General features: G+C 38.2%; 1 protein-coding gene across 2 annotated transcripts in view; it reads right to left on the reverse strand.

Moving 5' to 3' along the window:
- SLC26A5 (solute carrier family 26 member 5) overlaps positions 1-12,684 on the reverse strand; it is a 36,464-nt gene extending 23,780 nt beyond the window's left edge. For both annotated transcript variants that reach the window (XM_045828306.1, XM_045828305.1), the window contains exons 1-3: positions 12,533-12,684; positions 10,377-10,516; positions 471-581 (exon numbers count right to left, since the gene is read on the reverse strand). In XM_045828306.1, the coding sequence (XP_045684262.1) occupies positions 471-581; positions 10,377-10,516; positions 12,533-12,684 (403 nt within the window). The remainder of the gene's footprint in view (positions 1-470; positions 582-10,376; positions 10,517-12,532) is intronic.
- Between the last annotated feature and the right edge of the window lie 1,315 nt (positions 12,685-13,999).

Genomic DNA, 13,999 nt, shown 5'->3' on the forward strand with positions numbered 1-13,999 from the left:
CTAAATACACTAAAGGGAATCCATGTACAATTTAGAGCCTAAAGTCAGATGAAAATGCAATACATGTACAGTAATTAGGAATTTGCAGTACCACTAATAAAATAAATAGAAAGAAAAACCAGATGCTAGCAAATTTATGAACTAAAGCACTTATTTCACAGATTTTATCAATTGCTCTTCTTACATAATGAAATTGTCTTTTTTTCATCATGCCAAGATTATAAGAAAGCCATTAGTTCTAGAAATATTGATGGGAGTGTATTTTTTAAAAGCACCTATTGAGTATGTAGTAAGTTATTAACCAAATTATTGCTTTATATTATTATTAATATTATTAAGCAATTTTAATATTATTAAGCAAGTTATCATTAAGCAGATGTTCTAATAACAAACACACGACTTTTTGGGCACATCGCAAAACTTAGAAATCCAAAAGGAAAGGGACTAAAATATAAAGTATCAGCTTTTACCTATGGAAATGTGTCTGGAGGTTCCAAAAAAACAATACATGATAACAGGGTAAAATGAAGAGTACAGGCCAAACACCGGAGGCACAGCTGCCAACATTGCGAAGGCTAAACCTGTGGGGTTAAATACCAAAGAGAAACGGGAGGTCATTAGAAAACAGGTTCATATGTATTTTTCTATTGGTTCTTTATCTCTGACAAACAAGTGAACATCGTGTTAACTTAAGCAGGTGTGTCTTCCTAACTGGCAGGCCCTTCCGCCCTGAACCTACACATAATCCTACATTTGTGCTTAGAGGGTCCAGGCTGAGAGTTTCTCTTGTCATGTCCTCTATGCCAGGAGGTAGATTTTTTTCTGCTTTATTCTTCTCCAACTTTAGATAAGGGTAGGAAGTCTTACTTGACTGGCACAATTGTAATCTAGTGTTGATGCCCAAATGCTGGCTGTTTCTCTAATGGGGTGATTTTGTGGGTTCTTTCAATAAGGAACTGCCCCTGTACCACTTCCCTGGCCAGCGTAAAGCCAGGGAATACAGCCCTTACAGGTCCCAGGTTCTTATATTGCATCCAGGCTCATCCTGTAGGCTGTATTCTTGGGTGGTACCTTTCAAATGAGCCAAGCCTGGTAACCTTCGGGGCCCTCAGTTATCCAAAGGCAAAGCTTTGCACTTTAACCCAAGAAAATTTGGAAGTGCAGGCCATACCCACTGGAGGGCTCTCTCTTTACTCTGCTGTAATAGGCAATTCACACCCTTTTACTTGTAGACTTTTTTTTCCTTGCGAGAATTAGGGAACAGTTCCCACAAACTCCGGAGGACACATGTCCAGCAGCCGAGTGGTTCTCTTGCAGTGCTTCCTTCCTTCCATGATTTTAGATGGAGAGGAAATGTATAGGGATTTCACCTCTAGAAAATCCTCATTTTGCTTCTAAATAGCAACCTTTCTCTCACTCATAATTTTGCATAGATGGTCTGGAATTCCTCCTCAGAATGTGGACGCGATAAATACCTTTTGTTCTCAGCTTTGGGGCCTCACCCAAACATCTGAGATAACTAGAAAATTCACATAATTCAGTGTCATGTTACTAAAAAAATAATTTTAGCAAAAAAAGTCAGAAAGCATTCCTGTTTCACATGTAATACTATAGACACTTGGATGTTGTCTTCTTTAAAAAACAAATTTTATCTCTTGCAAAGAAACTCATATCTCTAGTTAAAAAAAAAAAAAGCAAAGCAGTATGACAAGGCTCCAAGGAAGAGCTGGCACTCTTCTGCCTGACCTCCACAGTTCACCCACAGACGCACTCACCTCCAACTCTCTTAGATGTTTTTCTATCATTTATTTCCATTTTTCTAAATCAGCAGTACTCAATGGAGAGGTTTTGCCCCCAGGGGACATTTGACAATGTATGGAGACATTTTATTATTATGACTGGGGACAAGGGTCGCTATTGGCATCTCACAGGCAGAAGCCAGGGATGCTGCTGAACACCTTACTGGGCACAGGGCAGCCCCCATGACAATGTAATATACATGGTGTGGGGTTGAAATTTTTCTAAATAATATATTTAGATCATATTTCTTAGTTTGAAGGTCTTAGACAAACTACTGACTTTCTATTTTGTGTATCACTTCAGTTTCCCCTTAGTTATATCATACTTATGTGACATTTTTTTTTCATTTTAGAAAGCTTTGGGATCTATTTATCCCTGGTATCCTGATGTTTTACTATGGTGTGCACTATTTTAAGTAATTTTTCACTTAGTTTGCTGGGTTCCTGGTATTGCCTTCAGTCTGAAAACTCATGTATTTCAATTCTGAGACTATTCTTTCACAATTTCTTCTCTTCCGTTTACCCTCTTCTTTCTGGAACTCCCAGTAGATATATGAAAGAACAACAGTATCGAGCCTCTGAAATTTATCTCTTATTATCCATTTATTTATCTTTTTCTTCTACCTCTGGGAGATTCTCTCTACTTTATCTACTAACCCTTGGACTGAATATTTCACTCCAGCTATCATATTTTTAATTTCTATGAGCTCTTCTTATTCTCTGAAAGTTCTTTTAAAAATTGTGTCCTGTTCTTGATTCATGGATTCAATATGTTTTTATATCTTGCTAAGGACATTGTAGTACAAATATTTTTTATTTTGTCCTCTCCATTATTTATGTTCCCAAAGAGTTTCTTCCTTCTGTTTGGATGGTTTTCTGTCCTTGAAGGTTCATGGGCATTGGCCCACTTTGTTTACTGATGGGCTTTATTGTAGGGCAACTGGATGACCAGCCAGCATCTTCACTGGGGACCCCCAGGTTATCACTATAGCTCTTGTCTCCAGGAGCAGTTCACTGCCTGTCTTGGGCTATCAGTTCTTGCAGGCTCTCTAGAGCTGAATAGGCCAGGAAGAGCCTTTGTTAGCTGACAGTTCAATGTGTAGACTTTTACTTAATCCTCTGGACAGCTTAAAATATTTTCATTCCACCATCCACTGCAAGGTATAGATGTGGGGACCTGAGTGTCTATGTGTGACTTATTATTCAGATTTTCAACTGAATACCCTGCTTCTAGCTCTTACTTGGCTCTCACCTTTGACAATACTTGGAGCCTCCAATTTTCCAATGTTCTGGAGGGCAGGCACCTAAATATCAAATTCCTCCACTCTGATAATTCAGTTGTCACTTGTTCATAGGTTGGCATCTTTTATTCCCCCACTGCTCCACAGTGTCTCCTTTCCCATTTCCTTTGTCCTTGCTATTTACACCATTTGTCCTTGTTTACCCTGGTTCTATGGGTATTTTAAATGAATTAGAAATAGAAGCATGCAGCAATGTGCCATCTTTGACAAAATATTTTTTACTAATTTAAATGATTTATCAATCAGTTGCTATATTTTGTTTTTCATACTCACCTATCTTTAATGACTAATGATTGGCAGAAAAATACCCCTTCCATCCAAATTTGATTGTGGGATGACCTATACTGCTCAGCAATACACAACCTACCGGATAATTCTGTTTTGATTTGAAATACTTTCTTCCTTTCTGTAATACCACACACACCCGCAGCCCCCACCCCTTACAGGTTCTTCTTCTTTTAAAAAAAGTCTTTTCTTTTTTCTTTTAAAATTTTTATTGTATTTATTGGGGTGACATGAGTTAATAAAATTACATAGTTTTCAGGTATATTCTATAATACATCATCCGTGAACCATATTGTATGTTCACCACCCAGAGCCAAGTCCCCTTCTGACTTTCCGGCACTGTTTATCTCCCCTTCAACATCTTCTGACTCCCCCACTTCCCTTACCCGCTACTAATCACCAGACTGTTGTCTGTGTCTATGACTTTTTTTTTGCTTAATCCTTTCACCATTTTCACCCAGCTGGCCAAGCCCCCTCCCCTCTGACAGCTGTCAGTCTGTTCTCTGTATCCATGAGTCTGTTTCTATTTTGTTAGTTTATTTATTTTTTATTAGATTTCACATATAAGTGAAATCAGATGATGCTTGTCTTTCTCTGACTGGCTTATTTCACTTAGCATAATACTCTTTAGGTCCATTCCTGCTGTTGCAAAATGTAAGATTTCCTTCTTTTTTTATGGCTAAATGGTATTCCGTTGTGTATATGTATCACAGCATTTTTGTCCATCATCTACTGATGGGCACTTGGGCTGCTTCCAAATCTTGGCTATTGTAAATAATGCTGCAATGAACATAGTGATGTATATATCCTTTCAAATTAGTAGTTCAGGTTTCTTCAGGTATATTCCCAGAAGTAGAAACACTGGGTCATAAGGTAGTTGAATTTTTAATTTTTTGAGGAAACTCCATACTGTTTTCCACAGTGGCTGCACCAATCTGCAATTCCACCAATGCTGCATGAGGGAACACATCCTCGCCAACATTTGTTGTTTGCTGATTTATTAATGGTAGCCATTCTGACAGGTGTGAGGCGATATCTCATTGTGGTTTTAATGTGCATTTCTCTGATTATTAGTGATGTTGAGCATCTTTTCATGTCTATTGGCCATCTGTATATCCTTTTTGGAAAAGTGTCTATTCAGGTCCTCAGTCCATCTTTTAATTGAATATTTTGTTTTTTTTTGGTGTTGAGTTGTGTAAGTTCTTTGTAAATTTTAGATATTAACCTCTTATCAGATGTATCATTGGTGGATATGTTCTCTCATTCAGTGTGTTGTCCTTTTGTTTTGTTGATGGTCTCCTTTGCTGTGCAAAAACATTTTACATTGATGTAGTCCCACTTATTTTTTCTTTTGTTTCCATTGCCTGAGGAGATATGTCAGATAAAAAATATTGCTACAAGAAATATCTGAAATTTACTGCCTACGCTTACTTCTAGGATTTTTATGGCTTTGAGTCTAACATTTAAGTCTTTAATCCATTTTGAGTTTATTCTTATGTATGGTATAAATTGGCAGTCTAGTTTCATTTTTTTTTTGTATGTATCCATCCAATTTTCCCAACACTTTTTATTGAATAAACTGTCTTTACCCCATTGTGTGTTCTTGCCTCCTTTGTCAAACATTAATTTACCATAAAGGTGTGAATTAATTTCTGGGCTCTGTATTCTGTTCCATTTATCTGTGTCAGCTTTTATGCCAGTACTGCGCTGTTTTGACTACTATGGCCTTGTAGTATAGTTTGATACTGGGTAGTATGATACTTTCAAATTTATTCTTTCTCAGGATTACTGTGACTATTTGGAGGTCTCTTGTCTTTCCATATAAATTTCTAGAATATTTGTTTTAGGTTCTGTGAAATACACCATTGATATTTTTATAGAAATTGCATTGAATTTATAGATTGCTTTGGGTAGTGTGGGCATTTTAATGATGTTAATTCTTCCTGTCCATAAACACGGTATATGCTTCCACTTATTTGTATCTTCTTCGATTTCTTTCTTCAGTGTATCATGATTTTCAGAGTACAGGTCTTTTATATCCTTGGTTAAATTTATTCCTAGGTATTTTATTATTATTTTTTGATGCAATTGTAAATGGATTGTTTTCTTAGTTTCTTGTTCTGATAGTTTATTATTGGTGTATAAAAAAGCAACTGGTTTCTGGATATTTCCTTTGTATTCTGCTACTTTACTAAATTCAAGTATCAGTTCTAGTAATTTTTGGTGAAATCTTTAGGGTTCTCTATATGCAGTATCACATCATCTGTAAATAATGAGTTTTACTTCTTCCTTTCTGATTTGGATGTCTTATTTCTTCTTGCCTCATTGCTGGGGCTAGGACTCCCAGTACTATGTTAAATAAGAGAGGTGGAAGCAGATATCTTGGTCTTATTCCTGTGCTTAAGGATAACTAAAGCTTTTAGTTTTTGTCCATTGAGTATGATATTGGCTGTAGGGTTTTTGTATATAGCCTTTATTATGTTGAAGTACATTCCCTCTATTCCCACTTTGCTGAGAGTTTTTATCATAAATGGTGCTAGATATTAGCAAATGCTTTTTCTGCATCTATTGATAAGATCATGTGATTTTTATCTTTCATTTTGTTTATATGATGTATCACATTTATTGATTTGCAGATATTGTATCAACCTTATATCCCAGGAATAAATCCCACTTGATTATAGTGTATGATCTTTTTAACATATTGCTAGATTCAGTTTGCTAATATTTTGTTGAGGATATTTGCATCTATGTTCAGCAGGGATATCAATCTATAATTTTCTTTTTTTGTGGTGTCTTTATTTGGTTTTGGAATTAGGATAATGCAGGCCCATAAAATAAACTTAGGAGTCTTCACTTGAGGACATGTTTATTGTCTCCTTTGATGGCTTTGTCTATTGCCATGGTTTAAATGTTACCCATATGTCAAATATTCCCAAATTGGTGTCTCTAGTTCATACATATTTTTGAGTGCACTATATAAACATAAACATGAAATGTCCATTTGTCCATCTCACAAGCATCATGACTTTAACATGATCACACTTCCCTTTAATTACATTCCATCATTATGTCTGCAAATATTATGTCTCCACCCCCCAGGTGTTTAAATAACAAATCTGAGAGTCATTCTTGACCTTTTCTCTTCCTCACTGTCCCTACACCCAACTCATAAGTCAGTAACCTTAAAGTAATACTTTTTAAAAAATACATTTTATTGATTATGCTATTACAGTTGTCCCATTTCCCTACCTTTATTCCCCTCCACCCTCCACACCCTCTCCCACCCACATTCCTTCCCTTTAGTTCATGTCCATGTGTCATAAGTTCTTTAGCTTCTGCATTTCCCATACTATTCTTGCCCTCCCCCTGTCTATTTTCTACCTACCATTTATGCTACTTATTCTCTGTACCATTTCCCGCCCTCTCCTCTTCCCATTCCCCTGTTGCTAACCCTCCATGTGATCTCCATTTCTGTGGTTCTCTTCCTGTTCTAGTTGTTTGCTAAGTTTGTTTTTGTTTTTGTTTTAGGTGTGGTTGTTAATAATTGTGAGTTTTCTGTCATTTTACTGTACATGTTTTTTTATCTTCTTTTTCTTAGATAAGTCCCTTTAACATTTCATATAATAAGGGCTTGGTGATGATGAACTCCTTTAACTTGACCTTATCTGAGAAGCACTTTATCTGCCCTTCCATTCTAAATGAAAGCTTTGCTGGATAGAGCAATCTTGAATGTAAGTCCTTGCCTTTCATGACTTAGAATACTTTTTTCCACCACCTTCTTGCCTGGAAGGTCTCTTTTGAGAAATCAGCTGACAGTCTGATGGGATTTCCTTATCTCTTGCTGTTTCTAGGATTCTCTCTTTCATTTTAAATTTGGCTAATGTAATTATGGTGTGCCTTGGTGTGTTCCTCCTTGGGTCCAACTTCTTTGGGACTCTCTGAGCTTCCCGGACTTCCTGGAAGTCTATTTCCTTTGCCAGATTGGGGAAGTTCTGTATTATTTGTTCAAATAACTTTTCCACTTGTTGTTCTTCCTCTTCTCCTTCTGGTACCCCTATAATTCAGACGTTGAAACATTTAAAGATGTCCTGGAGGTTCCTAAGCCTCTCCTCATTTTTTTGAATTCTTGTTTCTCCATTCTTTTCTGTTTGGTTGTGTCTTTCTTCCTTCTGGTCCACTCTATTGATTTGAGTCCCAGTTTTCTTTTCATCACTATTGGTTCCCTGTACATTTTCCTTTATTTCACTTAGCATAGCCTTCAGTTTTTCATCTAATTTGTGACCAAATTCAACCAGTTCTGTGAGCATCCTGCTCACCAGTGCTTTGAACTGTGCATCTGATAGGTTGGCTATCTCTTTGTCACTTAGTTGTATTTTTTCTGGAGCTTTGATGTGTTCTTTCATTTGGGTCATGTTTTTTGTCTTGACGTGCCTGTTACATAGTGAGGGGCGGAGCCTCAGGTGTTCACCTGGGTGGGGTAACCCATGTTACTGCGTGGTGACACTGTGTGTGGGGGAGTGGTCTGAGAGGGAACAATGCTGCTTGCTCTCTTTTGTGCTGGATTTCAGTCCCTTCCACCACTTCCCCCAAGCAAACTGGGCCCCCCTGGTGCCAATTCTCATGTGGGTGGGTTTGTGTATGTTCTAGCACCCTGTGGGTCTCTCCATGAACTCTCCTGTGAAGCTGGGAGTTTCTCCCACTGCTGCCTCAGCCCCCACAGGTGTTTTCAAATGGTGTTTTGAGGCTTTATTTCCCTGCACTGGGGCCTTGGGTTGCATGGTCTGTCTTGCTTCCCAGTTTCACCTGGTTTATCTGTGTGTGAATGTGGGTGAATGTGGGCCCACCTGGTCAGCCAGCCAGCCACCTTGCGTGCTGTGCCCTGCTTCACAATCACTGCCTCGCTGGGTCTGCCTGCTGCCACCCCATGCCCGGGATCCACCAGCCACTGCTTTTTTTGCTGCCACCCCTCTACACCCGGCTGCCTGACTCTGCCCCTCCTACTGGTCTGGATGAATGTGTCTATTTTAACTCCTTGGTTGTCTGACTTCCATACAGTTCAATTTTCTGTCAGTACTAGTTGTTTTTTTTTGTTTCTAAATTTTTGTTGTCTTTATTTTGGTTGTACAAGGAAGCATAGTGTGTCTACCTACAGCTCCATCTTGGCTGGAAGTCTGCCTTAAAGTAATTCTTGACACATCTTGTTTCCTTATTCTCCTCCAAATCATTGCAATAGCCAGTTTTGCTAATCTTGGCATAAAATATAGCATGTATCTCTACAATTCCTTCCATTTTTACAACCATCACTCTAGTTTATGATGGAAGAAGGCTAACAGGTCAAAGAGAAATTTGAAATGGCATTCTAGTGAAAACCCAACTAGGCTAAATCCTGAAGATTTCCTCCCAGTATTACTTTGCATGGATTAACTGCAGTCATTTCCTGTAGCCTTGTCAGTCCAGCTGGGCTGAATGTCAGTTAATTTGTTTCCTGTGTCGGATGCTGGGCCCCTTTGCTCCCTCCCTGCTCTCACCTCTGCCTCTGAATCTGTCTTTCTCTATCATTGGGATGTTGGTCCCCAAGTGGCTATGGAAAACTGTCCTAAACCTGACTTAAGGCTTTTATTTAATAGATTCAGTAGATTTGGTAAATCAGACACTTGGAAAGTTTATAACTCAGCCACATGATCATTAGGGGATGTGATTTTTTGACAATTGATCATTTGATAATTAATTTTTGGGAAATTAGAGAGGGGAATAGATTTTTGGCCAGCTGACCTAGAGGCAGTTGGAGCCATTATCACCTTTGCTTATACTCAGTCATTGTCACCTCTAATTGATCTCCCCACATTCATTCTGGTACCCTTCCCACCAACTAAATCTGTCTCAAAATGGCAATCTCAGTGAAAAGCATGCTGATAGCTTTCACTGTAGTCAGAATGAATCCAATAGTGGCTTACAAGGCTGGGTAGACATGCCCCTGCCCACTTTGCTCCAAGAACAATTTCTTTCTTTTAATTTTCAAAGCAAGTCTTCAAACACCCAATATTTTTCCTGCCAAATGCCTTCACACATGCTATTCTTTTTGCCTGAAATGCATTTCCTCTCATTCTTTATCTGCCTCCTCCTTTAGGTCACAGCTCAAATCTCATTTCCTTATAGAGTTTTTTTAAGATTTTATTTATTTTTAGACAGAGGAAGGGAGGGAGAAAGAAAGGGAGAGAAATATCAATTTCCTCTCGCATGGCCCCTACTGGGGACCTAGCTTGCAACCCAAGCATGTGCCCTGACTGGGAATCAAACCAGAGACCCTTTGGTTCATAGGCCATTGCTCAGTCCACTGAGCCACACCAGTTGGGGCTAAAGAGTGTGTGTGTGTGTGTGTGTGCGATTTGCCTACTTAAATTAGTTCTTCCTGTGATTATCTCATAGTGCCTTGCATTTTCCATCCTAGTGTTTAACATCATTTGTAATTAAAATTTTACACGTACTTTTATTTGCTTCACGTCTCTCTTCCTGATTCGAGAGTTAGTTCTATAAGGACAGGCAGGGCTGGGCAGATGCTTGATAAACAAGTGTGACTACATGAATAAATTACTGAGATGTTCTTAAATTCTTATATCACATATCACAATCACACAAATGCAGAGGAATTCAGTGTTTCATGGTCTGTTGTCATCAGAATATGAACTTGTCATCAAGAACCTTCATCATGACAATGCCAACAACATTTCACAGAGTGACTGAGTAACCCAGCTAGTTCCCACCCGGACTGATATACAAAACAATATCACTATATTCTGCTACTACTATCTCAGGGGTTTTTTAAAGGTTACATTTTCTGAAGAATTCTTTTAGACAGGTAAAGTTTACTGGAATAATACAAAATCTATAAATTTGCAATCATGATGAAATTAAACAGAGAAAAAGTCAAGCAATTGTTTGAGGAGATGGCAATTAAGAGAAACAAACAGAGATAAGTAAATATACTGACCTTGAGGGAGCTGCAGCACCCCAGTGCTTATGCCTGAGACCAAGTCACCTAGCACGTACTCTTTGAATTTGTATGCTGGCAGCCACTTAGTGATGGGTAAGAACATATAGATGATATTTCTTATTTTCTTAGGAGTACATCTGGGAGGACAAAGAAAGAGAAAAAAATGAGGAACATTTCCGTAGACTTTAAACCAAGGGATTTTCCCTTCCTTATATCCTGGAATGATAAGGAAAACATTCACCACTGGTGCTGAGGATAACCTTTTCATTCTGCAGAGATCAGAGACAAGAAGAACTGCTTCTTGCAATTTTGCGTTGTTGGGAACATCTAAACTGACTCCATAATAATACTCTACAACTGACTTTGAAAAATAAGAAAGATTCAGCTTCAGATGAATTGAGACAACCCAGAAGCTATTTTTTTCAGATGAGATTGGGAGCATTCAGGGTGGTATGGCTGTAGACCCAGAAGCTATTTTTTAATCCTCACCTAAAGATATTTTTATTGGTTTTCGAGAAAGAGGAAGGAAAGGAGCAGAGGGAGGGAGAGAGAAAAACATCTATCAGTTGCCTCCCATATGTGCTTCAACAGGGGATTGAACTTGCAAGCTAGGTATGTGCCCCTAACTGGGGGGTCGAACCTGCAACCTTTTGGAGCATGGGATGACACTCCAACCAACTGAGCCATCCAGCCAGGGGAAGAAGCTATTATTTTAATAGATGAAATCCTTACTGTAGTTCCTGTATTGGTATAAAAGAGAAGTAGGGCAATTATTTACTGAATGAGTTAATTCTTGAATATGGAACCACTGACCAGCATCTGCCCATTTAGTTTCCCCCTTCCTTATAAAATAAAGGAGATTTATGCACATATTCTGAGCTTTATTAATATATATCCATTGCTTTAGGGTCTTTGATTAGGTAAACTCAAAACACCATTTGTCAATGGAGTTTAGTAGCTGAATCTATTACGTCTTGTTTTCTTGGTTAGGTGGAACACCAAGCTGATAAAACCAAGGCCTTGCATTTAATCCCTATGGGTTCAATTAACTTTGATACATAGACCATGTTCTGGGCCTTGGCCAGTCCTTTGGCCAGACTATGCCAATAATCAAAGACATCACTGAGTAAGGGTATGGATAGATGAATTCCATTGCCACTCCGAAAACCTTAAATCCTCAAGGAAGTAATTCATTCCATTCAAAATATAATACATTATTGCAGCATAGATGATATCATGGTATTTTACATAGCATCTTTAGTGGTTAAGAGTAGCTGGTAATTGAAAACAAAACCTGAGGCATCTGAGGCAAGAGCAATGAATTTGAGTGAAACAAACTAGATTTGGTATGTTATTTAGAAAATTGAGATATTAATAATAGCTACATTTATAAAGTGCTTGCCATATGCCTAACCCCCAACAACTCTATGATGTAAGTATTATTACCCCCATTTTACAGAGCAGGAAACTCAAGCATACAGCTGGTAGGTGGTTGGGGCTATGATTAAAGCTCATACAGTTTGACTCCAGTATATACATTTTTCACCTCTCCTGGTGATTATACCTTGAGCACAGGGCCACTATGAAGCTTAAATAAACACAGAACACAGAAGGTGTGGGCTCAAGGGTTCAGGAGGTGATAATCAAATGGTTTGGTTTCGAAGTTTGGGAGCTATCAACAGGCACACATATATTAACATTTTCTGGCCAGCAACATGGCTGTGTAAGTGTCTCTGGAATTAAGAGTCATAGAACACAGGGACCTCAGTTTGGGGACCTAGATTCAGGCTGTTGCCGAATGTGGTAGAAGTTGAGGGTAGAAAAAAGAGAGTGGTTGGAGCATTCTGAGAGACAAAGGGAAGAGGTGGATATTCTGAAAGTGTTAGAGAAATGGAAAGCAGGTTACTTATATAAACTTTTACACATACATCCCCAAGGCATGGTAAGAACTTAATAAATATGGTGAAATACATAATAAAGCCCATGCTCAGTCAAATATCTATCACTGCCTGAACCCTGTGGACAGTTCTGCAAATCATGAGTGCTCACCATTCATTTTTTTCTCCATTTCACCAGGTTTTCCTTATAAATTTATCTTGCTTCTTTCATAAGGAATGACAGGAATAAAGGCAACAGATTAAAACACAACGTACGTGAATGCCTGTTTCAGCTTATCCCCAATGGAATCTGGAATCTTGTCCTTCTTGTGTAGCCTCTCCTGGAGGACCAGATGACTGAAGACCGGCCTGTCCACACAGAACCTCTGGGTTGCTGCAAGGATTTCATTCTCTTCAGTATGATCCATAGTACTCAGAAATTATTCACCAACAGCATGAGACAAGCATTTCCCGAGTGTCACTAGGGAGGAAATAAAAACTCTACCTCAGATGCCAAAATTCAACTGATGACTGTTCTTGAGCATCTCTTCCTGTGGTCTTCTAAGTCCTTCTAAAGAGGTCTTCATCTTTGGACACACCAGAGCACCTAGCATGGTGATCTGTACATAGTAGGCACTAATAAGTGAAATCAAATCAATAAAAATCAAACTGCCCACAGGGCAATCAGTGGGTAATATGCACACTTTTAACAAAACTGATATTCAATTCTAGCTAAATATTAGAGTCAGTTGGATCCAGCTCCAGGGGAATTGTGAATCAAGCCAACTCTGACTACTTATATGTCAAGAACACAGAAAAAGGGGCAAGGTCAGTTCTTAAACTGGCTCCAGGATTTTGAAGGTATTAGCCTTCTTTCTAATTCTGTATTCACATTTGATTACACCTTAAATTAAATTATGGTGCAGAGGTGTGGCTTACATGTCTTCATGGGGGACATATTATAATATGTTTTAAAGTTGAATATGTTGACATGTGTAAGACTGTTAGGATGGTTGATCTTTTTTTTTGTTACATGGTAAATACTATTTATATGAGCAGAATAAATGACTAAGAATAAAAACCCAATATGTTTGAACACATGGACATGGGTATAAAAATGTTCACTATAGCTTTATGATCATAAAAAATTGGAAAACACCCAAATATCTACCTGTATGCAATAAAAATATATTTTGGTAGGGTAATAAATTGAATGTTATGTAGTACTTAACGCAAATGAACTAAATCTGTGTAATCATCAATAAATCTCAAACGCTTAATTTCAATAAAAATGCAAGGCACAGATGGATACTTTGAGGATACAGTTATTCAAAGTATAAAAACTTATAAATCAATAAGAGGTGTTGTTTATAGACATACATGCAAGTAGGAAATGTTTCAGAGAATGCATGACAATGCTAAATACTAAGAGGAGGATAGTGCTACCTTTGCGGAGAAGGGGAGTGAAGTTTGGAAGAGATAGGGAGCTTTAACAAACTGCATCTTCAAAGTTTCAGTTTGTAAAAAAATGAATTGGCACAAAGAGAGCAAAATGTTAAGATGCTGTTAAACCGTGTGGTAAGTAAACTGGTGTTTGTTATGTGACCCTTTGTCTGTGTATTTGAACAACATACCTGATAATAACAAATTAAGTGCACAACAACGTCTAAAACCATTGTTCCCAACTGAAGCACATTAATAGAAGAGGAGTGAGTGTGAGTTACCAGTTGGGTGCCTATGCGG

The sequence above is a fragment of the Phyllostomus hastatus genome, unplaced genomic scaffold (assembly GCF_019186645.2).
Source record: "Phyllostomus hastatus isolate PE091 unplaced genomic scaffold, TTU_PhHast_1.1 phas_scaffold_78, whole genome shotgun sequence".
Taxonomy (NCBI): Eukaryota; Metazoa; Chordata; class Mammalia; order Chiroptera; family Phyllostomidae; genus Phyllostomus; species Phyllostomus hastatus.